Source organism: Agelaius phoeniceus, chromosome 20 (assembly GCF_051311805.1).
Source record: "Agelaius phoeniceus isolate bAgePho1 chromosome 20, bAgePho1.hap1, whole genome shotgun sequence".
Classification (NCBI taxonomy): domain Eukaryota; kingdom Metazoa; phylum Chordata; class Aves; order Passeriformes; family Icteridae; genus Agelaius; species Agelaius phoeniceus.
Genome location: NC_135284.1, coordinates 3564521 through 3591140, shown reverse-complemented (window position 1 = coordinate 3591140; position 26620 = coordinate 3564521). Strand labels below are relative to the sequence as shown.

General features: G+C 44.4%; 2 protein-coding genes across 7 annotated transcripts in view; one reads left to right on the top strand and one right to left on the bottom strand.

The window, feature by feature from the left end:
- Window positions 1–20499, bottom strand: part of NCOR1 (nuclear receptor corepressor 1) — a 55876-nt gene extending 35377 nt beyond the window's left edge. For both annotated transcript variants that reach the window (XM_054647275.2, XM_054647277.2), the window contains exons 1-6: window positions 20364–20499; window positions 7157–7334; window positions 5764–5900; window positions 4052–4247; window positions 2922–3104; window positions 916–1029 (exon numbers count right to left, since the gene is read on the bottom strand). In XM_054647275.2, the coding sequence (XP_054503250.2) occupies window positions 916–1029; window positions 2922–3104; window positions 4052–4247; window positions 5764–5900; window positions 7157–7264 (738 nt within the window). In that variant the 5' untranslated portion in view covers window positions 7265–7334; window positions 20364–20499. The remainder of the gene's footprint in view (window positions 1–915; window positions 1030–2921; window positions 3105–4051; window positions 4248–5763; window positions 5901–7156; window positions 7335–20363) is intronic.
- Window positions 20500–22206: 1707 nt separating this feature from the next.
- Window positions 22207–26620, top strand: part of PIGL (phosphatidylinositol glycan anchor biosynthesis class L) — a 53228-nt gene continuing 48814 nt past the window's right edge. For 2 of the 5 annotated variants that reach the window (XM_054646995.2, XM_077188686.1), the window contains exons 1-2: window positions 22293–22521; window positions 25462–25561. In XM_054646995.2, the coding sequence (XP_054502970.2) occupies window positions 22438–22521; window positions 25462–25561 (184 nt within the window). In that variant the 5' untranslated portion in view covers window positions 22293–22437. Of the gene's footprint in view, window positions 22522–25461; window positions 25562–26620 lie in introns of all 5 variants that reach the window. The other 3 variants (XM_077188687.1, XR_008535405.2, XM_054646993.2) reach the window with 3 other exon arrangements.

Genomic DNA, 26620 nt, shown 5'->3' with positions numbered 1-26620 from the left:
ATGGAATTAAGAGACTAAAATTCTCCAATTGCCAAATCTGGGAGTGTGAATCCATGAGTACATAAACACACAAAGTGTGTCAAAGGTCCTTTATTCACAGCAAGTGAAAACCACAAAATAATTCTGGCCCCTCCTTGCATGCTTGGGACACAGTTGTACTGTACAAAATCTAGCATTGTTTTGCAGGGGGGTTTTAATTCCTCAAAAAAACCCCAACCTATTGTAATAGAAGTTAGCTGTTTCTCTGAACTACAGAACAAAATTGGGAAATTAAACAAACATATACCACTCACAGAAGATCACAATACTTTCAAAACCCCCAGATATCTGACTCTCTAATCTCAAGCTACCATGGGAAAAAAGGCAGGAAGCATTTTTGCTGTTACTGTTGGCAATATTGCTGAGCTCCTGAACTTTTCTCACCACTTAAACAACACAAGCTCATAATTCACCCATATATTACTACTTAAGATTTGGATAAATGAACAGATATGAAGTGCCAGAAGTCAGAGTTTATAAAGAAGGCACAAAATCCTACAACATATGCAGTTTTTTCTCTTCAGCTCATTTCAAAGTAGAATCTTCAGCCAAGTTTGTCAGCTCATGTGAGGAACAGGGAATTAAAGATGAATTTCCGAGGCATTTTTCATATCACACACTTAAAAGGATATATATGTGTGTTTATATATATCTATAATTCATGCATCTCAGCACAAGGATGAGACCCAAGGAAGATCGAAGGAAGATTCCCGTGCTCGAGAATAAAAACGTCATTAAAACATCTTTCATTTAAAGAAGCACATGAATAGCAAAAGAGGGGTGGGCAAATCAGTAAAAGAGAAGAATTTGCTCCATGGAGGTAAAGGAAGACCTAATGAACGTGAGCTCAGAGGCAGTGGAGGCCCCGGGACCCACCCGGTTCTCATCGTAAATGATCTGGACGATGCTGCGGTGCTTCTGCTCCACGGGAGGGGGGGACACCGGCCGCTCCGGCTCCGGAGGCTTCGCAGCTTCTTCCTCAAGTTGTTGCTAAGAGACCAAAGAAAGCAAATCAGCCATCCATGTTCCCCCCAGCAGGAATTAGTCACCAGAGATAAAATACGCAGCTGATCAGTCAGCGCTGCCTCTTCCTTCGTTTTGCGCTGACAAGGAATGAATGAAATGGTTTTAATGCCCACAGGGACAATAATAAGACTTTTTTTTGTACTATTGGTGACTCAAATTACCTGTTCACAAGACTCGCCTGCCTTGAATCAGACTTGTTTCAGCTTGACTGTTAAAGCCACTGTCACTTTGTAATTTATCATTATTTAACTCTAAACAAAAGTATCAACTCTGGAGAACAGTTACATCAGAGTCGCCTTCTCACAGTGGAAATAACCACAGAGCTGCCTTTCTGCACTGTAGATGTTCAAGTGTCACCATAACTGCTGTCTTATGGCTTCAAAAGGTACAAAAGTCCTTCTAACACACCACAGAGAACATCATTCTAAAGGTACTTCACAGCAAAAATAAACCACTCCACATGCATTAAAGTTCCAAGACTGTTACAATACCAAACAAGCAAAGAAAAAAAAAAAACAAAAGCAAAAAACCCACCCTGTACTCCTTTCCCAGCTAACTACTACCTTTCCTGCTAAATCTACTGCTGTGATTTACTTTCACATCAAATACATCTGGTTCAGTGACATCTTCATTTTTAAAATATCCTTCACCTGTGCCTGCCACAAATACACAGCAAAGAACTTCTGACACCAGGGATCCATCCTGCTTTACAGTCCTGGCTAGAATGTGCTACATTGCTGTGCAAGAATTCCCTAATATATTTTAGCAGAATGTCCTAAAACCTGGGCTCAATAATTTCATCAACTTTGTAGTTTTTTTTAAAGTCAAATCACAGACAAATGTGCACAAATGACCCTTCATAGATGAGTTGCACAGCACTTGCTGATTTTGTGGAAAAGGGCACAGGGTGATAAGCATCATTACCACACAAACAGGTACTCAGAGACATCCTTTTTTTGTTGTTGTTTTTCTGCTGGAGGTCACTTTACAGCTCATTAAAATTCAGACATAATTAAACACTTCCAGACCATAAATTGTCTGTTTGTTATCCTGGATCTACAAGTTAACAAATCCTACAGTGCAACTCTCATTTCCTCCAGAGCTCCAACTAGAAGAGTAAAGCTGGCACTTTTTCTATCTGGATCTTTGAAAGTCAGAAAAGGAAAAGGAAACAAGGACTTTGTTTTTGTCAATGACTAACAGATGCCTCGATTGAAGGGTGGGTTTACTTGGCCACAACAGCTACTGGGAAAGCAACAACTTCTGCCAGCAAACACTTCCTTTGCTTCCAGTGGCTGAAGTGCAGATCTCTGATGCAAAGCATGGCCAGGGCCATACAAAAACAAAGTGATATTTCCTTTTTTATTTCTCTGCTCTCTGTGTTTGTTTGCACCTCTCCTACTGCACTTTCCCCCAAGGCTGGCCCTAGCTCCAGATGTGAGGATCTCTTGCCCTTGGGAAAGCAGATGATCCAGGGGCTTTTGTACAAGCTCTGGTTTTGGAGATGCATGCAAGGGATTCTCCCCTTGCACAGACTGCAAAAGAAGAAAGATGATCCTCCCCTCAGCCAGCAGGCAGCTCTGAAGCTGAAATTACAGTCACAGTGCCCTTGTTTCACAGCAGTTTCAAATATAAACCCATCCTACTGCTGCTGTTCCTACATGGCTTTCTCCTGCTTTCAAAAATGTTGAGAACTGCGTGACATCCAACTTATTTAAAACAAAATCACACACATAACCCTTCCTTTTCAACTTCTTCATCTGATTCATGTAACCAAAAAATTCACCATCACCAAATGAGGTTTTTCCACGCCTCTTTCACTGGCAGAAAACAAGAGCAGTGCCTGCTGTGCTTACTTGCTTTTTCTTCAGTTTCAGGATTTGCTGCTCCACTTTTGCAATTTCACGATCGACGCGGTCCATGCTCTGGATCAGTTCTTCCTTTGACAGCTTGGAAGGTGAAGCATTTTGGTCCTCCCCACAAGGCTGACCAGAAATTGGAGAAGATGGTCCCTCATGCTTTCCTCCAAAAGCTGGGTCCTTCCATGGGCACAGGAGATGGGGGAGACAGAGAGGAAATCAGTCATAACTTGGGAATGAGCACCCAGTAACCAAACATCCAGGAATTAACAGCAATTTCCAGTTATCCGTATCTCTGTTGAGAGGTCAATTAAAGTTTTCATAATACTCTAAATCTTTTATGATACTGCAATTTCAAAGTTTTTTTTTTAAACACCGTACTGCAGTATTTCCCTTGAAAGCAAAATAAGACCCAAAGACCTTCCTTTTAAAATACATCTTCATAAATTTTAGCAGTAACTTTGATTTTTAAAGGGAGGGCTACTTGAGAGCCACTCCTCAGTACTCTGCACCTATACTGAGGAGGATATTCTTGAAGATAATCATGACCAGCCTGATAAAGCACATCTGGAGTTAGTTGTGGTTATAAATGTGAAGTTGTCTTGAATTTAGCTCTAATATTCAATATCTAAAATAGAAAATACCCACCCCAAACTAGATTGTCCTAGATTTACCCAAAATGAGACAGTGACAAGTATAATTAGTGTTATGTAAATAAGCAGATTCATTTCAAATGCTTAGAAGGGAAAAGGGGGTGGAAGGAAGTACTTTGATTATTCAGTCCCAATGTTAATTACAGGAAAAAATGGACTTGCATGGATTTGCCAGCAGCTTTCAGCTGAAAGGCAGAAATATCTCATGCACTATGCTACAATCATTTTACAACTGAGATTTGAGTGACTTAAGAGAGTAGTGGCAACTCAGAATTCCAGTCTATTTACTGTGTTTGAGTCAGACTGTAAGAGAGTAACACTGACTCATGATCACAGCTTCTGATCATGTGTAAAAGTAAATTTTTGGGATTAAAGAAAAAAACCTAAACAAACAAAAAAATTACCTAAGAGAAAAAATCTGATTAGCAACACAGAAAGTTAGACCTTCAGCAGTGTGACAGCAAATGGCTTTACCTTCTTAATATCTGCAGACCTCAACCCTTCCTGCAGAGGATGCACTAAAGGCAAGACAGTGGCTGCACTGACACGCTGGAAATGGGAATCAGACACTTGCTCAAGACGTGGTCGCTTGGACTCCAGAGAATCATGATCAGTCTGAGATGGACCTGGATGGAACTGCTGTTCATATCCAGTTCTCCTTTCCTGAGGCCTAGACAGAAGAGATTAACTGCTAAAATATACATTTTTGATATGAGAAGAATCTTCAATACTTTTTAATTTTAAAGGAGATGTCATTTGGTGAAGATCCTTCTAAACAGTAAAGCAGATAAGTGTTTTTAAATATGACTTCAAAAATACAACAGTTAAAACCCACTGGAAAATAGGAAGTGAACCTGAATCTCAAATGAAAGGCACTCCTATCATTACACAACCTTAAAGAAACTCAGCTCTGCTACAAGGATATTGTTCAAATCAAAGATCTGATTAAAATTATAAACCCACCAAAAATCCATGAGAAAAACACAGTACCATATTTCACTGAAGATGGCCACAACAGCTCCATTATTGAATTTTTGCAGCCAAATAATTTTTAAATTAAATTTTTAAATATACACAGAACACTTGAGATGAGCCATGAGTCTGTTTGGAACTTGATCTCTACTAAAATGCTACTCTGTGACAGAAGCAGTCATTGATTCAACCCATGAGTCATTTGAAGACTCCTCCTTCTCAGAAAAATGCTCAACAGTTATCACTTGGTGCTCGCAGTGCAGTGCACAGGATGCCCATAAAAGACCCTCATAGGCTTCAACATCTTCCTATGAAGTGCCACTGAAGAGATGACAGCAGCAGTTTCCTGCAGTTTGCCAGAACTACCAAATAAGCTTTTACAAATTTACAGTCTGGGGGGGTGTGATTTACTACTGCTATAAACTCAATTTTGAGAACTCTAAAAGCTGCTGTGATTCTCAGCACTAAAACAGAGCCTTACTGACATTTTGCTGACACGAGATGAAGGCAATATGGGAGCCCCAGATTTCACTATCATCAAGTTATTTCTGGGAATATCCTAATGAGATTTTAAGCCAGACCAGTATTTACATAACATTCATCATGGGTATTTGTTCAGAACCAGATCGGTCAGTTACAGCCAAAATAAACCTCCAGCAGTAATCCTGCATATAAAGTTGCTCCTAGCAGATATACTCACTAAGAGTCCAAGGCAAAAGAAGGTTTGTACAAGCAGTAAGTGCAAGAAAAGAGGTTGTTACAGGCCCTAACACTTACTTATGATGGTACACCAGCAGCCTAACACACGAAAGAAATGAGGACATAAATCATATTTTAATCTCTTCCCTAAAGAGAAGCATGTTCCTGCTAATTTACTACAATCCAGTTAATATTATTCTGATCTGTAGTGGGATTTTAATCTCTGAATTTCATGTTCAGAAATTATTCAGTGATCTTCAAATGGATGCTTGACATTGTCTGAAAACCTTCAGACAATGCAGCCTGAAGTAGTACAGCAGTACAGCAATGATGATGCACATTGATCATCCCTCAGCATCCCCCATGCACTGATCTGTTTCACTGGGAAGAAGACATTGGCAAAGTGAAAGTAAACTCTGATTCCCTGCTGCTGTCCACTCTGTGTCCTCAGGTAACCCCAGAGCAGCTGCAGGCACGAGATTGGAGCTGCCACCCTTCCAGATCAGCCTCCTCACCTGTCAGAGCCCGGGTGGAACTCGGAGAGCAGCGAGGGCCGGCGCCGGAGCTGCTGCTGCTGCTGCTGCTGCTGCAGGAGCTGCGTGGCCTGGCTGACCTCCAGGTGAGAGGAGCGATAGTCGGGAACGGCGAATTCCTGAGGGGAACACCTCTGGTGTTAGCAGGAACAAAGGCATTCACTGACCACGATCATTTCCAAAGATATTGAATATGGAGGGACACCAGATTGACAAAGTCTTATTCCGGCTCAAAAAATGTTTGCGAATGGCAGTTCCGAGGTTTAAATAAACTTTAAAGAGACTAAATATTTATACTAGGAATTCCACCTAATTTATTAGCAGCTTCTAACAAAACACAGATGAGTCAGCAGCAAGCAGATGAATAGCCTTTAAAAAACATCCTCTAAAATCAGTCTTGCACATCCAACTGCAAAGTGGCAAAATGAGAGCAACCTCGAGGCGAATTCTTTTGTTACCACCTCAAGACATTTTTATATCAGACATTATTAATCAGGACTAAGAGTCACACAAGATGCATCTTCCAGTTGCTACAATTTACAGTCAAAGTGAAGAACAAGATTATTTATTTGTATTTTTGCGTGATTGACTACTTGCTTTTAAAAATTATATGCAGCTGGCTCTGACTGAAGAGAAGCTCTACAAGACATGTAATAGATCATTACCCATGAGATGCAGTTTTCATAAATTATCTAAAAATAAACACAGAGCAAGCCAAAAAGCTTCAGTTTTTGAATTTCTTTTTGATAACATGGAAGTAGAAGAAAGTATCATCCAAAGTATCTGCAGCAGGAGGAGAACGTCATGAAAATGAGGGAAACCTGAACTGTTGTAAAGCCAACAGCTGGTCCTGCACAGCACAGAGCACAGGATGGCAGAACAAAAGCTTGGCAGAACTGAGCAACTTGGATATCCTTAGAAATCCTTTACTCCCATTCTGGCCAGCAGAACACAGCAGGCAGCACTGGTACAGCTGCTGCAGGAAAGAAATCAGCGTAATACAAGTTTTTACACATTCTCCACCTTGCACAGAATTTTGACAAGTCCCACACTTAACTTCCAGAGATTCTAGCCCAATACTGCTACAGAAGTTTAGGAACACAACCCCAGCTGAATTTATTCAAACCATGAGAAACCAATGATAAAACCAGGCCGTTTATATTAAGAAAGGGCAAGGAGGGCAAAGTAAAACAGCAGAAGCCACCCCAGCAGTATTTAACTAAGCAGCTCTCCCACCAGGGCTCGTGGATGTGTTCTCAGATGTGAAGGAGTTGTGTTATCTGGTTTGAAAAAGCAGAATGAATCCCTTTTCGGCAGGGCCAGCCCTCCACGTGCAGAGCGGGCTGGCTGCAGCGCGGGCCGCCGTGTCCCTTACCTGCTGGTGGCGGCTGCTGGGGAAGCTGTACTGCACCGAGTGCGGCGGGTAGCGGCTCTGCTCCGTGCTGAAAGCTCCTTGGTTCGGAGGGTAGCCTGAACTTGACATTATCAGGGAAGGAGTCTCCACCAAGCTGCGAGATCAAGACCAGCAAGCAATCATGTTTCTAGGAAACCGCCTAAAGGGAAAAAGATCGCTGATAAGCACTGAAGTACCAGATGTACTCACAATACATTACAGCCATAGTCACCTAAGCAAAACAACCATTACCAGTAAAAGCTTTTTCCTGATGTATTTATTTAATAGGTTACTCCAGTCTGAAACATGTTAACGGGTCTTAAATGGGCTCAAAATGAGACGTGTCAGCATTGTCTACACAAAGATTTGAGGATTATACTGTCGGAATACATCCTTTCACCAGTTGACTTTGAATTTGATAAGAAAAGTAGGTCACTTTAAATAAATTTTAAAGAGCTTATAAGTCTATAGCTGGATTCTGCATTTACAGTAAATTTCCTTAGCACAACATGAAGTTCACTTTAGTTTCTTCTACAAAGTTTTTGGATTCCATGGACTGTTGCTGACTTTCAGACCCAGGTAGTCTTAGGGCTGCACTCAGTGTCACCTACAGTTCAGTAAATCCCAGCGCTTTAGTCAGGCCCCGAATGCCATCACCAACCATCCAACAGCAGCTTAACTCAAGCAGTCAGGAAAAAAGGCACTCACAAAGCAGAAAACCAGCTCTGCTTCAAATGCCAGCATAGTTTGGCTCCTACAGGATGCCAAAAACTGAATATTACTACAAAGCCTGAAAACAATCCTGCTTAGTTGACAATCAATGGCTACTTTGCCTCTGCTGCATTCTCCAGCTGCAGATGGAGAGCAAACACTGAGCTGCAAACTGATTTTAAATACTGCAGCAATCCAGACAAGTTCCCCAGCAAAGTCTGTGCCTGCCTGAGGCTGGGTATACCTCCAGCTGCTGAAGATCCAAATAAACTGATTCAATCCTGCTCCCCATCAGGGTTTGGAGTGGGTAAATTATGGCTCTAAGCAAAAAAGTGGGACATAAATATATTTTAAACAGAAAATACTTTTCTCTGATAGTTCAAAAGATGCAATTCTGGGAGCCTGTGTATTAAATCCAGAATTCTATCAGATGTGGAGCAAATTCTCAACCTGTTGCCCAGAGCCCAGCAGACACATCAGACCTTCAAATAAACTGTTGATCTCTGCCTCAATGGCTACATTTCACAGCACATTAATCCACAGCATTTCACAGACATCACCTATAAATTGCATTTTCCATTATCAGTCAATAGGCAAACCAGCTCAGCAAAGAGCAAGCTATACAAACAGATCTTAAAGTATATCTGTAATATTTTACAATTTCTGTTCTGGTCAGGGGATTTTCCCTCCTTAACTCTCCATCAAACCAAGCTTTACATGTTGGACTACCAGAATAATGAGACAAATTTACATTTACCTCTTAAACCCAATTTTCAGCTACGAAAAATCCAAGAAAAAACCCAACAGTTTCTCTTTCAAAGCAATACTACAGATCACTAGTAGTGTGCTTTATAGTACACCATAGTGGCTATACATCTATTTATAGCAGCTATACATCTATTATAGTACCTATAATTCATATCCAAGTGACAAGCTGTAACAGAATGCTTCACCATTAACATTTATGATTCCTCATCATTCACATGCATTCATTGGAGTACAGCTTTACCTGCTCTGTGATGGTCTAATGGCTCTGAGTCATAGGATTTCCATTTCATCAAGGCACAGTGTGACAAAGCCAGCAGGTTCAGCTGCACACGTTGTGAGAGCAGAGAGCTGTCCCTGAGCTCTCCCCAGCACCCCTAAAGCCCAGCCCCAGCCATAAGAAAACCTCAGCTTTGCCTTTCTTAGGTGGACTTCCACAGGAATGAAAGCTCTGGCACAGAGCTGCCAGCTCCATCCAATGTTTGCTGATGGGATAACTCCTCCTGCCACAGGCTGGGGCACTTTCATCAATAATGAACTGGCTCCATGGGATAAAGATGCTCAAACACTTGAAGGTTATGGAAATACAAATCTCAGTTTGATCAATTGCTGATGCCCCAGCCTGTGCTCCCTCAGCAGTTTCATGTGCAGAGATCTGAAGAACCTGGGGATGCAGAGGGGATCAGGAAAGAAATCACACACAAATATAGGTCAACCACTGCATGATTCAAGGTCCTTCCCAGTTTCTCTCTGTTAAGTTACATTTGCTCCTTATTCCCACAATATTCAGTCAAAGCCCCAAGTTGATCATTAACCCAGGTGCTGAAAGTTCAAGCCATGCTCACTTTCTATGATGCTATAAAAGCCATTTCTCCATTCTCAGGGACTTCAGCAGACACAGTGTTAGGTTGGGGTTATCTTGAAATCTTTCACAAGCAACTGCAGGGAGAGGGCTTGACCATCTCTCCAGATTCTGCACTGACATGGAAAGATGAGAGACAGGGCATGGAGTACAAGAATGAGCATCCTGCATCCATCCAAAAATGTCAACCTAAACCCCCTGATAACTACAAGTTTTACATAATAAATAGGACAACATTGAACCTGATGACTTTCCTATTGAAAACTGCAAGTGTGATCATGTTCATGGTGGAATTTTTTTAAAAGGGGAATAAATGAAAGCTGCCAGCAGAGGAAGGCAACAAGGAGCATTAGAGATTACAATCATGGTAAATATGAGAGGTGAGAACCACAAAGAGGAAAAAAAGAAAACATGAAGTTATCAGAGGTGGGGGACCATTCTTCTCCTCCCTGAGGGAACTGGCAAAACAGCAGCAGAGATAAGGGGGTAACAGCAGAGGAGAACATGTGGTCACATATTGGCAATTACAAGGTGGGAAGGGAGCTAAAGGATGGGGATCCTGCACGGGATCTCATTTCTTTCAAGATAAAATCAACCCTGGAGTACAAACACGTAAAATGACACTGAAGTACAACATTCCCTCCCTCTAAGCCTCCTTTTCCTGCTAGACACATCCACATGCCTGCACTCTCTCCTGATCTGACCCCTCATCTCCCAGGCTCCTACAGCATGAGCTTGTTTATCCTCTCTGCTGAGAGGAGAGGGATTTTTTCCCAATTTTTGCCAGTAGAATTACCACTGATATTCTGCTCGTTTCTCCCTGTCTGCAGTTGTGGATGGAGGTGCTTGACTTCAACTCCTATTTCTCTGCAGGCAACCTCTGACCTGTGAGCCAAAAGCATCTGCCTCTCTCTCTCCAGCATCTGCTCACACATTTGCAGCAGACACAGATTATTGTCCATCAATCCAGCTCCTGGGCAGGGAGGGCAGTGCCAGCTCCTGCTGTAACCTCTCCAAGTTCCATACATCCAGATTATGTTTAAATACAGCCATCCTTTTGCATAAAACTGTAACTGTGTGTGCAGACTGTAAACAAGCCCATCCGGGCTTCCCTCCCTGCTGTATCCTTTCATTAGTCATGACAAACTCCTCTTGCTCTACCCAAACCAGAATCCTCCTGGAAAGTTCCTCACTGTTTATTAACTCTCTCTGCCTCTGGGATCCTTGCACTGCTTTCCTCTCCCCTGCCAGAACAGAGGCTGCTCATCTTCATTTTCAGCACCCTTGATAAATTACAACACCAGAAATCAGCTTCCAACCCAGCTCAGTGACAGCAAGATTCTATTTTTCAGACAAGTATTTTTGTACCTTTTCATATTATTCTGCAAATTTCAGAGGTTAAATATATAAATGTTTAAAAGAGCTGTTACAGACTTTGGAATTCTGCCTCATGTCTCACAAAGATAAAGTTGGGTCATGAATACTTTCATACAGCTGCCAACCAGGCTGGCAAATTATCTGTCTCATCAAATATTGACAATTAGAAGGGGCAGAAAGAAATATTTCTTGTTTTGCAGTTCAGAAGCCAGAAATTGTGCTATAATGTCCTATTTCACTGACACTCCCATACTCTACAGCAAAACAGGAAACCCAGTAGCATCAAATGGATAATATTAAAAAAAAATAAAAATTACAGGACACATAGGAGCAAAGAATCAAAAAAGAAGCAGTTAAGAGAAGATACCCAGGGGAGAAAAAGCAATGACAAGAGTAATGGATTCAGGAACAGGGAAGAGATACTTGGCCTTGTGTTAATTTGAGCTTCTCGGGCAAGGAAATGATTTAACAATGTTTATTTCTAAAGGTATGATGATATTTCTGTCTTTGGCCAGCTCAAACTACTGAACAGATCCTATTCAGAATTCCCTTCAAAGCTACTGTTCACACTTACATTCACCATATGCAGAGAATTTTGAGTAAGTTGGAAATAATTTGGAACTGAATATTATAATGGCAACAATCACGGCGTAATTTCAGCCTGATCTCCAGAACTCAAAATGCTTCAGGAGCAGAAGTACAAACTATCTTCAGCAGACATGTGGGAAAATGAGTCACAGAAAGGTTAAAAAATCTATCAAAGACTCCCCAGGAAATAGTCAAAGTCTGAATCAGAAATAAGACTCGATTCTTGCAGCACTTTGAAGGCGCTGCCTGAGTGAAGCAGCTCTTGCTTGGAAAAACACAGCAGGTTAAAAACTGGGGCTATTTTTAGCAGGGCAGCTCCCCAAGCCCTTCACTGTGTGGCCACACAGACCTGAGAGCAGCTGTCCCAGGGCAGGGCAGTCACCTGCTCCCCTTGCTGGAATATCCTGTCTCCAGCTCCTACCTTCATGGACACAAGACCGCTCTCATGGGGAAACTCAGTTTTCCTCCAGCTGTCCAAACCAAGCTGACATTTCTGCATTTAGAGCCATTTTCGTGCCATCTTGAAGTGCTTAACCAACATTTGCTAATTAAATTCACATCCTTTCGGGAATTTTCCTCATCTTGTTTTTGAGCAAACTAAGTGTGATATAAAGAGTGCAAAGAATGAGATTACAGCCTAACCCAAGTTGGGGGATTTTGTTTTTAAATCAGCAGCTTTAGTAAATTGAGCTCTGATGTAACTAACCCATGGCAGAGCAAGGGAGGCTCTGCCTTGCACAGGGGATCTACAATGAATCACAAAATGAATTCAGGGATATTTATTCAAAGTTTACTCTGGCAAGAGAATGAAGAGTGAAGGGAATGTTTTAGCAGTTGCTCTGAAAGGCCTTATCCAAGGCATGACAACAATACTTGGGAATAATTACTTCTGTGATTTCACTTCATCAAAAGGTAGGAAACTACCTCATGGAAAAAACCAAAATCAGGCTATATTTATGGACCAGCCTATTAAATCACACTGACCAGACTTCAGGAATTACAGATCCTTCAAGACACAATGCTTCAAATAGCATAAAACAAATCAAAATTACAAGTCAAGAGTCACATAAGCAAAACCCTTCAGTGTACTGCTAGCTTTGCAAATCAAATCTTGCCAGAAGTATTTTGTTTTACCAGGTAATCATTAACCTGTTCAGACACCCAAACAAAAATATCAACTCTGCATCCTGGGGATGTGCCATACACCAGAAAACACTAATATGCCCATTCAAGACAGATGGCTAAAAACAGCTCAATGGGTCCAATTCCATAGAAGAAGTTATTTCTTTGAATTACTGGACACAAGGCTGAGTGTCATCTCCCATCTGAAATCCCTGTGCTCAGAACATTACCAAGAGGGCTGCAAGCTCACACTGCCTGAACAGTCCAGAAAATCTTCCCTAAAAAATCACCAAACGCTGCCAGAGCACTCATCAGTCCTCCAGTCACTCCTCAGCAAAGTCAAATGACATTTATTCACATGGCAAAAGGGATGGCATGGGAAGTGAGCTACAAGATCAATAGATAGGACAATCCTGAAATGCAGAAGGTTTTCATTCAAGAAGGTTGATGCCTGAGCAGATTTAAGATCATTCAGTGCTTTAAAACTGAAGGACCTGTATTCCAGCTACAATGGCCAAGCTTACAGATGAGATGTACTGCAAAGTATGAAAATCTGCTGGGCATACCCTCTAAAAGATGAAAAATTCTTTGTGTGCTACAAGCAAAAAAAACCATGTTCAAAGGTCAAAACTAAAATTAAAGCCAACTTGAGTAATGGTCATTGAAATATGCCCCAGAGTTCTGTGCTTCCCATTTCTGCAGAACACAGGCGTCAGCCCCAAAGCTCAGGGCCTCTTCCACACTTTTTCTAATCTTTCTTTCACTCCTTTTCACTCAATTTTATGCTGCAGAATTCTCAAAAGCTTGTAGTCAAAGCACAAGGACATATGCCATTGGAATGGACAGAAACAATGAATGTATTTTCTCCAAGTTGAGAACAAGTCACTGCTGAATTTTCCAAGACAATTCCACATGTGCAAATGCCTTTTCTTCTTCTGTGACAGACAGAATCATAAATTTCCAAATACACCATAAATTCCCAAGAACTTTAATCTCATTCAGTTGCACTCCCTCTACTCACAAAGTTATTGATGGAAAAATCATTATTTCTATCCCTGCTAGAAATACAGTACAAAAGTTACATCTGTAAGGCTGTGTTTTACTACCAGCACTGAACAACATTCTCCCCATTAATTATTAACATCATATAAATCAACCAACAGGAGTATTTGAAAAATAGATGCCTAGAAAAGTCCAAACATCTGAATTCAACCCTTCTCACACCCTGAAATTTCCATTAATGTACAAAATAATCTTATTTCTGAACATCCAAAGCTCTGCAGTGCCTGACATATTCTCCATGACACATGGTAAACTTTAATTTAGCCAATTACAGACGTGACACAAGTTAAGGAGCATTTCAGCTGTCAATTCAAGATGTCACACTGACTCTCTACTAGGAAGACTTTTCCATTTCCATCAAGGGAGCCAAAAAATTAAAATAGGTTCTTATACCCATATTTTAATAGGAAAAGATTCCCCATTCACAGGTAACCAGCTGCTTAAAGTACTTCAAGTAGTAGTATTTGAACACTAAATATTAAATAAGTATTTAAGAGACATTCAAAGCAATTTTTGTTGCCATTCCAAAGGTGAGAATTGGTTGCATCCTTACACATGTAATTTCCATCCAAGCTCTTGCCAGATCTCAGGATCCCATTGTTGTACTTCATCTTAAACAACAGTTCCTTTCTTGTCTCTCTCCTGCTACAAATACAAACAGAATTTCTGCTTACCAAAATGGGGTTGATCAAATTCAGCTGACAAGATACTCCTCTCCTGGAAATTCTATTTTAATCCCTCCTGTAATTTATGATCTCAAAGAAAAGTTGCTAATACACGACTTCAGGGCCCAGGCCATACACAAGTTTGCTGCATTATAGAGGGGAAATAACAGGAAAAACTAAAATCACATCAATATCTTTTGAAGTTTCTGATCAATTACCCACGTGCCTACCAAAAACTAAAATAAAAATAGAGGGATGCTGAGCACATCCACTTTCAATAAGAGTCCAGATCTCCAGCATCCACTCAGCAGTTACCACAGAACATCCTGGGATGCAGAGAATCCCTGAGGGAGGAAAGCTCCTCCTGGATTTTCATGGAGGAACAGCTCTTACACCCTGCCATGGAGCTTATCCAGATCTCTTCTGCCAAGGAGGGTCACAAGAACACCAAAACCAGCCAAAAGAGGTAGGAGGAAGTCCTCCCTTCAGAAATGGAAATTAAGGATGTAGACATTTCCTTGACTAAAAATACCACAGAGCGATGACTTAAAACTGAGAAGGGTACAAACATTACAGGGTTTTCTTGGTTTAAAAGTATGTCATAGAAACAAAGATAGCTTCTTTCCTAAAAACATTTCCCAAGGAACACCAGATTCCTGGTTGGCCCAATATGGTAAATGGCACACAGTTAATGCCCACCATGAAAAAATTTCCTGAGCCAAAGAACCCAAATCTCCAGAAGTGAATGTGCAAAGCAAACCCTACAGAGCCCAAACACTGCATGGGGAAGGACTCACATTCCCAAGAGGAAACTGCTTTTTTCTGAGGTGACTCCAGCAGTTCCTAAACCCCAGACATCTCCCTCACCCCTTTTGAAGGGCCTATCCCTGCCACAGGGTAATTCCAGTGGTTCTGAAACACCAAGTGGAGCATTCAAACTTCACCCTGAAAACTGCAATGTGAAACAGAAACCAGCCCAGGCATCCTCCAGCACAGCAGGCAAGAGACTCAAGAGGTGCAACACAAACCACAGAGATAAGAACTGCAAAAACCCTTCCTCAGCAACTCATCCTCACTCACAAGTGTCCAACAACTCGCTGAGGTTTGCTCCATTTCACCTCTTTCCTCACATTTCACCTATGACTTAGAAAGAGCCTTACCTCAAACTTCATATGCATCACACACTGTGCATAAAATATTCCTTCAGAACAACCATTTTTCTTCTCCTTTTTTGGGCTGAAAGTGTAGACAGCTCAAGAACAGCTCCTACACATGAATTTATTCCTTCAGTGTTAATCCACCTGCAGGTAAAATTCCTTTTGACATCACCTAACAGCCAAGAAATTCTGTGGTCACAGTTTCAAGTTTCCAGGATCTTCTTGTAGTTCACTGATTATCAAAAGTGGATCTGCAGTGACAGCTTTTAAAAGCAGCTTTGGTTTGGAAAAGGAAATATAACTTGACTAGTCCATACTGACTAAATCCACAAACTATGATGGATTGCAAGAAAAAACACTTCTAAAGAAAGGGTCAGGGCAAACCAAGTATCAGCCTCATAATTCCCCTCAGCTGACTGGGTTCAGATAAAATCAAGTCTAGATTTTAACTAAAAAGTACAGAAAGGCTAAAATAACATTTTTTTAACTGTATCTAAGAACAATGACTTGGTCAATTCTGATACTCTACAGGAAATGCACCAGGGCCTTCTGGAAACAAAGTTTGTTGCTACCACATATAGGATTACATTTAAGATACTCTATTTCACAGGAAATGCAACAATATATAAAGATATAACCCCAGCTGGGACTGGTACAACTGCCCCCAAGTCACAGAAAAAGGCAGGAATGAAGGAGATATTGAACTATGAGTGGTATAAATAAACAATCCTTTAGATCTGGAGTAACAAAACCCAAAACCAACCCAGAACTTCAAGGTTCTAGATATGCTTAAGTCTGATCTTTGAGACCACAGAGAAACACCAGCACCTATACAAATAATGGCTAAAATGGAACAAGTGACATGAATTATTCCAGGTTCTGGATACAACATTCCAAGACAGCTAAACCATGAAGTTACAATGATTATATGGGAGAATTCCCACTTTGCAAATACCCCTTCTCTGAAAATCCAACATTTCAGACAGAATTAAAACAGAACAAGAGGTGAAAAATATGAACCTGATGAGACAAAACTCTATAGGGTATATACAATTTTTTGACTTCCAGTAATTCATCGTTTTGCCCCAAAATACTATTAATGAGGTGAAAAGCAGCAGATCTGAAATCATGTACCTGCCTCGTCTGCTGAGCAGCACTTGAACTTGTCATGAACTTGTGTGTTAACTCTGTAACACTGACAAACAGGACAGGAATCAGTCGGGTTTGCAGCTGATTTATATTCACATTTGTTGCTGTGTTCCCTGAAACGTGAACACGTTTGAATCCCTCCAGGAGAGCTCTGGCAGGCAGCCCCGGGCGGTGCCCAGGAAGCCCAGCAGAGCTTCAGTGGAGCTCTGTGCCCACAGCCAGGGAATGCTCTGGGCTGGCTGCTGCTCCCACAGGACAGAGCTCTCTGACATGCTGAGGACACAAAGAGAATTACCCAAATGTCCTTCCCCTGCAGCACGAGGCACAGGCAAGCAAAGCATATTTTACACTTAACATCATCCCTTCCCATCTATAGGGGTCCTTTTCCCCAACACCTTCGTGACTGTATTTTCATTTTCAGTTTTACCCAAGAGCAGTCACTCAACATGCACAGAATCTTTAAGTCCTGGCCAACAGTTTGTCCAGGTAATCCATCTGCATGAAACATTCATTTCTACATTTTTTTTTACTGCTGAAAGTTATGAACAATAGGATTTTTCAGAGAGGGCTGATGCATCTTTGTACCAAGAGAATATCTTAAATTTTGCAATAACCTTTGCAATCCTAAGGAGGTAAAGTTGCTGACTTCAAAACCACATAGACCAACATCTCCCTTGAGCCTGAAGAAAAAAAGAAGGTCTATCCAGACAGTCTGGGAGGGGGAACACTATGAGTGGTTTAGATGTAGAGCTGGGCAAGGACATGGCAATATCTCTTAGGATACTGGGAAGAAACACAGCTCCAAGGTAAGACTGAGCCCTCTGTCTCACACAGCTCACTGAGCAGAGCCCAGCAGGCCCAGGCTGGACTCAACAGAGACTGGGAGAGCACTGAAGGAGCATGGAAGGGAAAGGACCCTCACTGAAGGAGCATGGAAGGGAAAGGAACCTCACTGAAGGAGCATGGAAGGGGAAGGAACCTCACTGGAGGAGCATGGAAGGGAAAGGAACCTCACTGGAGGAGCATGGAAGGGAAAGGAACCTCACTGGAGGAGCATGGAAGGGAAAGGAACCTCACTGAAGGAGCATGGAAGGGAAAGGAACCTCACTGAAGTTCATTGCTTGAGGGAGAATCACTGAAGGAGAGAGACACTGAAATGGAAGATACATTCAGCACTGTCCTGGCTATTTGCATGATTTAGAAGTATCACAAAGTAAATATTTACAGACAGCAGTCCTGCATAGGTCAGAATTTTTACCTGGAGCAGTTGCAGTAGGAGGGAAGGTACCATGTTCAGTTTATAGCCCAACATTGAAACACAGATTCAGATTTGACTAAAGAACATAAATGACTTGAAGAGCTCAAGCCTGGCATCCAGGAAATGTTTGCTTGCATTATGAAACCACTGTCTGGTTACAGGTCTGTTCTTGAGATTGTTCTGTGCTGCACTGCACCTGCATGGGGAATAGGCCCCTTCCAGCTCCACAATTGTTAAAATCTTTAATATAAGTCACTACACACATCAGAACCCTAAATAACATTTTGAATCAGCCAAGAAAGCCTTCATTTAAATCATTTTGTAGGCAAAAGGCCATATAGAGGAATAAAACATTTCATCAGAACTTTTGCAGAGAGCTTTGAAAGAGTATAAATTTCTTATTTATAAGAAATATTGTTCTCTACTACAGAAGGTTTTTTTCAGTTGCTTTCATGCATTTAACAGCAGCTGAAGCAGAGGCAGCTTCCCTTCCCTGCGAGCATCTCTCATTCATGCTACAACTGAGAAATGAAATAACTCAGAAGATGCAGTCAGAGGAGCACAAGGGCTGTGGAAAGGGACTTGAGGGAGGAATTGGAAAGGAGCTTTAAGGTCTGTCCCCACTTCTACCACAGTTCTTGAGGGAGTTTTGTAGATCCTTTTAGATCACAATGGAAAACATGTCTGCCCTGAAAGAGCAACTAAAATGAGTGGTTGTAGGAGACAAAGTGTATTCAAAACAAAACAGCAGTAGCACAATGTAGCAAAATGAATATATTCTGATTCTGTGCATGTCATTGCAGTCTGGAGAGTTACTTTTAATTGATGGCTGCAATGATTAAGAAGCTAGAGAGAAGCAACACATGTGGAAGCAAACACTTGTAACATCCTCTCCACATACTAAAAAGCCCACATTATAACTCCTAGAAAGAAGATTCCAAAACGTTGCTCTTCCCCACATTGCAGCAACAAGTTTAGATATTTTAGTGACCAATATCAAACAGTGTTATTTCAAACAAATTACCCTGCACATAAATCACAAAAGAGCTCTCTTTCTTCAGCAGCCCATACCATATCACAAAGAAAAGCGACGTAAAGAAAAAATTAACCACGCTTTCACAAAAAAGGGTCACTGCAGTTGGCTCCTTTCCCCTGAACTTTTGAATCTCTGAGCTAAGCACGAAGCTCTTTCATCCCACAACACAAGACACCACATTTCAGCTAACTAGAAATCCACTTCAAATATTCCAGACTTCCTTTCCAAATGTCAAGGTTGTTTAGTTAATCAGGAATAACAACATTCTGCGGAATAAAATTCCAGTGCAAAACTGCAACCGAGCTGCACAGTCCTTGTGTGCAGTGACATAATTGTGTCCACTTCTTCAGGCACTTACACTGTGCACTTACCAACACCAGCTTTTGTTATAATTGCTCTGGATTTTACCTCTCAAATCATCCTGCCTAGGAAAAAAATCCCTATCTGAGCTCAAACAGTTAATAACTATAGAAAATTAATAAAAGAATACTGCCACAAAAATCAAGCATTCAAGACTAGACATCTCCACTGCAATAAGTTGTCCCAGGTTACACCAACATTTCGAGTCATGAAAAGGTAACAGACCATATCTGTGAAACACGAAGAAGCAGATTTTGGACAACAGATTGTTCACAATATCGACTTGCTTACTTGAGCCTGTCTGCCACTGACAGTTCATACATCCACCTCGACTCCTGCCTAACTGCAACCAACTTGATACACACAGCTTTTCTAAGTACAGAAAAATCAGCAAGCACGAAGTTCTTTACCATCAAGTCAGAATAATTCTAGCAAAAGCCACTTCCATTGTGCCCTGCAGCAGCCCGGAGATGACAGAAGCCGGGGATGTTTACAGGTCCCATATGAATAATTCAGCGTCAGCATCAGCAACAACTCCCCGGCACTGACAGCGATGCTCGCCCGACACGGAGCTGTGGCCGCAGCACATCCTCAGCAACTACCGCGCTCCTGGCCGAGCCTCCGAGGGGGACGGTTTTGAAGAACGGACCCTTCTTTTAATTTTTTTTTTCTTTTTTAACTTGCACTCCTCCTGCCCACAGCGCAAGGATGAACACCCAGCACGGAGATGCTCTGGGATTTCTGCACAAACTTCCCAGCGAGGGCCAGCGCTCCGTGCCCCGCCATCCCCGCGCACCCTCAGCGTCAATGGGGGAGAGCCCCGCGGGCACCGGGCACCCCCCGCCCCTGATCCGCCAACCCCCCGCAGCCCCGGCGGCTGCCCCACGGGCACCCCCGGCTCCAGCGCCCTCCCCCCGGAGACCACAGGGCTCCGTCCCCGTGAGGAGGGAGGAGGACGGGATGGCCGGGCCCCCGCCTCTTCCCCCTCCTCCCCCTCCTCCTTCTCCTCCTCCTCCTCACAGCGGAGGCGCTCAGCCCACTGCCCCCGCGCCGCCCCGCCGGGCTCCCCGCGCTTACCGAGGCGCGGCGCGGGGGCGGCCCGGGCGGCGGGTGCCGGCGGGTCCCGGCGGGGCTGGGCGGGCGCGGCGTCTCACCTCACCCTCAGCGCCGCCGCCGCCGCCATCTTGCCTCCCCTCCCCCGGTCCCGCGCGCTCCGCCCCCTCCCGCCAGGTCCTGCCAGATACCGAACAAGCCGCGGCACCGCGGCTCGGTACCTTTCACCGGCCACGGTGGCTCTCCCCTTCTTCAGGCTGTGCCGCTGTGTGGTGAGGCACAGGCTGCAACAGGTCGAGAAGAGCCACCGGAGAGCGCGGCGGTGGGAGGGCAGGGTGCTATGCCCCTTCCAGGACCGCTGGCCGGTGCGGCGGGGAGGGGCTCCTTCCCCCTCCCGCTGAGGGCCGGGGGGGGCGCGGCCGCCATGAGGCGAACGGGGCCGGGCCCGTGAGGGGCTCCCGGGGCTCGGACCGCCAGGGAGCCGCAGCGCCCCGCTGGCCCCCGCCGGACCGATGTAAATTGATAATAACCCATAAGGGGCCCGGGCCGCGGCCGTGCCGATGAACGCGGCCTCAGGAGCCCCTCACGGGAGCATCGCCCGGAGCCCGTCCGGTCCCGCAGGGCTCTTCCCGCCCCGTCCGCGGTGCTTCCCGCGCTGTCCCTGAGCTCGGGCCCGAGCCCCGGCGACGAATGACTTCCGAAAATGTGAGAGAGGTTTAAATCTCGTTAAATGTCTGTTCATTCCTCCCCCGGAATGAGGAGTGTGTAACTCGCTCCCTGCGTTCTCAGGAGTTTCAAACCTGCACGGCGTCGTACGTGCAAATGTGAGACTCTGGATGCGCTAAAATCACAATTTAGTCTCTAATCAGGTTTCCTATGGGAAAGACATAGCATTAGGCAAGGTTAGATTACTTCATGGTCACAATTTCCATTAAATGGAGAAGTCGTGCCCACATCTGCAGGATGGGTGCCCACACAATTACTGGTTCAGACGAAAAAAGCCGGGGCTCACCCTGTGGCAAGCAGGATCGCTCAGCAAACACGTGTTGTACCAAGGGTTGGGTTATTACAGTGGTTAAAAGTGCCACGCTATGGTGACACGGCACATCTCCGGGCTGATGTTCACAGTCTCTAATCCCAACACAAGCCAATGACTCTGGCTTGGAATCACTTGGAGGTTAAAGGTGTCCAAATAAGAGCCAGGGAAGACCAGTCAGGCAAAGACCTGCTGAGGTCTGAGCTGCTCCTCAGAACTCTAATAAATTGTATTCACCTTTTATGCTTTAACCCACCCAATTCCCACACTCCACCATTGCTCTGTACACTAGTCTTCCATATTGCCTGTTAGGAAAAGCAAAGTATCTACGCCATCGTGCATCTGACTGACTGTTTCATGTTTATTTTAATGTTTCCTGTCTCCTTCTGCTCGGCAGCTTTCTCCAGTGGTTGACTTCACTTCTAAACCATACCCAAAAGTTCCCTCCTTTTGCAGCCACACTGGGGATAGCCCACAGAACGTGTCTGAAGATAAGCTCTTCCTGCCCCGCTTTTGAGCTTCCCCTTAACCCACGTCTCTTCCACAGCAGGGATAAAAGGTACCACACGCTGAGCAGTTCGACTTTTTCACTGTTAATCGCTGTGGAGGCACCGGCAGGGTCAATACGGCTTTGGCCCAGGGGCAAAGCCGGTGTTCAGTGCACACCCTCGGGCCTGGCCAGGGCAGGGTCCCGCTCCTCACGGAGCGGCAGGAACGGGACACATTTCCCCGGAGTGGCACGGCCCGGGCCCCGTTTCCGCGGCAGCGGCCGAGCGGCCCCGCCCCGAGGCGGGGACGGGAGGGCCCTGGGGAGGGTGGGACCCTTTCGTGCGGCGGAACCTTCGCGCGGCGGGCGGCGTTTCCCGGCGGCGCGGCGGCGGCGCGGGGCGGTCGCCATGGCAGCGGGCCCGTGGTGCTGGGGGACGCTCGCGGCGCTGCTGCCGCTGCCGCCGCTGCTGCTGCTGCTGCTGCTCGGGGGCGCGCGCCGCCTGCGCCGGGGCCGCGCGGGGTCCCGCGGGGGCGCGCGGGGCGGGCGCGCGCTGGTGCTGACGGCGCACCCCGATGACGAGGCCATGTTCTTCGCCCCCGCCCTGCTCGGCCTGCGCAGCGCCGGGGCCGCCCCCGCCGTGCTCTGCTGCTCCGCAGGTGAGCGGGGACCACCCACGCACCCGCACCCCCATCCCCGCCAACCCCCGGGGCACGGGGAGGCCGCCGCGATGGCTCCCCACGTGTGTGGCCCCGCGCCCTGACGCTGTGGGGAAACTGAGGCACGGTGCGGCCATCGCCCGCCCTTCCCCGTGCCTCGCCTCCCCTCTCCTTTACAAGAGCGTGGCGTGAGGGAACGGAGGGGAACGTGTTCAAATTGAAAGTCGCGACGCTGAGGCGCTTTCAGGCTGCGCGGCGGTGTCAGTGGGCTGTCAAAGGTGCTGCTCGGCGCGGCCTTTTGGCATCTCCCTGTGATTCTGTTGTCTTGCAGAAGACTTGTTTGGATGGTCCAGTTTTAATGTCGCGATACATCCACTGTAACACATCTAAAGCAGCACTTGCGTTGCAATGCGATCATGGAACAATAGCCCGGAAGGGAATGCGAGGCCGGGCTGCCCATCAGTGCTGACCTGGAGGCAGCAGCGATGCGTCTTCATTTGCTGCAGACAAATGTTTGTTCTCCGGATGTCCGGGGAGGTGCCTCAGCCTGTGGGGTCTGTGTCGGTGCTGCTTTAGCTCTCCCTCAAATCACTTTTTCCTGAGTCACTGGTGTAATTTAAGCTTGTTTGTTTATTTTTTCATGCCTGGCAGGAACATAGAAATCAGAGTATCCCTTTGTAACAGCCTCTTACATATTTTAGGACTGTTATCTGCCTCTTCTGCCTTATCTTCTCCAGACTAAACAACCTGATTACTTGCAGTCTTCCCTCATAGATCATGTTTTCTAAACCTCTAATCATTCTCATCACTCTCCCTTGGACTCTTCCTTTGGTTCATGTAATTTTTGGAAGGGCAGTGATGACAAACTGGAAGCAGCACTGCAGCTGGGGCTGAGTAGAGAGGAGAGATTCTTACAGGCTCCACTGTTTGCCCAGAGCAAGAACTTTCCACAGCACATGACACTTTTGTGTTCTTCTCATGATCTGCTGAAGCTCCAGATTGTTCTGCAGAGCTGACACCTGAGCAGTTATTGCATTGTGCAGGTTCCTATGCATAAGAAACAACCTGGTTTGAGTTGATCTTTCAGACCATATTGCAGTACCAGAATTCTTACACTGAGAGCTGCTTAGCTTTGGGAAAGAGCCCCCTGTGCCTTTGGCAGCTCCAGCCAGTTCACTGCCAACATTTGTGACATTTCCAAAGCTTTCTGTCCTGCCAGACCATCAGGTGAGAAGACAGGGATTGAACTATTGAAGTCCAGTGGTTTGGTGGCTTCACTGATGGCTCTGCACCTCCCATTCAAGATTTAGTGCAGAGCTTTCATTGTCCCTGCTGAGGGACAGAGTCTGGCTTCTCCACAGCTGTGGGGAGATTACTGAAGTGCAGCTCTGCCATTTCAGTTTGGGGACTAATACACTGCTGCTGCTAGAGAACTTTCCAAAGTGTTGTGTTTCTGTCTATTTTGTTGAATTTTCTTTTCTCTTTACTCCTGATTCAGTGGCATGACACGTTCAGGGTGTTTGCTGTTTCCTTCTAGGTACTTTCTCACTTGAAAGGAAATGTAGGGGAGAGCACCTTTATGAGCTAAGAGATTTTTATTTTAAAAGCCTCTGATTAGTCTTGTGGGTGATTCAGATGGTTCATCCTCTCATTGTTTGAGTGATTGATGATGACAAGTGAGTTGATCAAAGGCACTGCAAATTGTTAACACTGAGACAAAATCATTACTTAAAAACCATTGTACTTGCAGTTTTCAGTTATCAATCAATTTGACTGAGAAATGAGTTAGAATTACAGCACTGGGAAAAAGAAATCAGTCTTTGACACACTAAATAATCTTAGATTGAATTAATAACTCAGTCTAAATGTGCTTTGCTCTCTGTAGTAGCTGGCTGGGTTGTGAGTGCTCCATGGACGAGGTCCAGCAGCATCAGCTGTTCAGCTGGGTTTGCTCTCAACAGCTGCCCATTCTTTCTGGTGAGCACTGACACACTCCTGATGTCCTGACACATTTCTGCAGCTGTGGAGCTGTTTCTTCGAGTTCAGCAGAAGTCAGGGATTTTGGGAGCAGTGGGAGTGTTTGGATAAAGCATCACCTGCAGTCTGCTGTGACACTGCACTGCAGCAAAAGCTGTTTCCTCCCAGCACTGTGGTGGTAATGGCCTGCTAAAAACCACTCTGAAATGAAGCCTCTTGTACTCCCTCAGTCATTCCAGACAAGCTGCACCCTTCAGTTCACTCTGCTGGAGCTGCAATCCAAGGTTTGTCCCACAGCCACTCACTGTCAGTCTCCCAAAGTCATTCAGTCACAGGCTGTGGGAAGAGGATTTTTCCTTCTAGTTATTCTTTCCCTCTTTGAAAATTGTACAAAGCTTGCTAGAGATGGCTCAGATTGCAGCACTGCTCCAGAGAAATGCTAGATTTAGATGACTCACACCCACAACAATAAAAAGTTCTGGTGTAATTCAAGACAGCTGACTACAGACTTGAATCACACATTAATACTCAACTGTATTTTTTTCATTTTATTACTTCAAAGTTAAAACTGACTTGCAAGTATTGCCCTGCATAGAGCAACGTTCTGGAAGGGGCATCACAGCTCTGGCAGGGACTTTGCATGGCTGATGCCAAGAAAAAATAAGGGAATGTCAGGGCAAGATGAGAAGAAAATAATTCAGTGAAGAAGGAGCCAATGTTTTAAGATGATGAATCCCATTTCCCTGTTAGTTGTTGATCTCTGTTACAACTTCTCCCAGCTGCCTCTATCTTGATTAGGTTTTCTCTCTTCTTTTGCCTCTCTAAGCTTTTGCAGTCTTGCCATATCACTTCTGCCTTAATTTCCTCTGTGAATGGAGCAAGGAAGAAGATGCTGAACTGTTTGGACCCCTTGATGTGAACCTAAACTGAGTTAGATGGTGTTGCTGTGTTTGCTGTTTTCAGGAAATTATTACAATCAAGGGGAGATTCGTAAGAAAGAGCTGGAACAGAGTTGCTGTGTCCTGGGGATTCCTGCTTCTGATGTCACAGTCCTGGATCATAGGTAACTGGTTCTCCTTTCCAGTAGAATTCCAGTTTTAAAGGGGGTTGAAGTTCATTTTAACATTCAGGAGAGCTGACTGTGTTGTTCTAAAAGCCTTGAGGAATCTCAAGAAGGACAATATCAGATATTTTTGTTAATTCTTCTCATAAATCTAATCAATGCAGAAGACAATTCTTTTGCATTATGGGGATCAGAATTCCTAGGTGAAGCTCTGTTCATACAGCATTTGGAATAATGATAACCACACTTGCTGGCATCTGGCCCCCTGTGTCTGGGCAGCATGATCACATTTTGTTGTATAACAACTGTAGACAGACAGAAATTCTCTGGATTGCCTGGGGCAGGTTTGTCTGTAGGTGGTCCTTTCAAGGTTAGGGTGGAATTCTATTGTATTTACAATCTGCTTTAGTCCTGGCTAAAGACAAAAGTGAAGTGCAGTACTAAAGACAGTCCACAGTAACATGGCAGTGAGACTCTTCAACATGAAGCCATGCAAGATCTGTTTTTCTGAGGTGTGGTGTTGTTTCAGCTGTGTGTAGCTGCAGAGGGTGGCAAAGCTGACACTTCTCTGTGCAGGAACTCTCCTCTGGGAGGGTGATTTAACACTTTGAATCAGTGACACTTGGAACTGATGTTGTAAAAGCCTCTCAGATTGCCCAATCACTGTCTGTGTATAAGATCTGAATGAGACACTGATTGCTAGGAAACATGATACAAGTGGTTGTTTCACTTGCAAAGAGCTATCACACAGCCCATAAAGAATATTTCTGTTTATGAAGAAATAATAGCAACATATTGATTTAAAGCCACTCTAGCTAGAGCAGAGTTGGAAAAAACTCTGGCTCCAGGCAGGCCCTTTTCCCATGACCATATTTTCCCTTGAGCTAAGGCAGCAGGAACCACAGTCCAGAAGATGAATCTTTTTGAGTTCTTTGCTTTTTTTAGCTTTAGGTTTCTCTCCAAGTTTTCAGCTTGCTGAGGAAAACAGCACAAAAGTTGTTTTTCCTTTGGAATGAAAGAGATGTTTCCGTTCCCTTCTCATGAGCTGGCTTTGGGTAA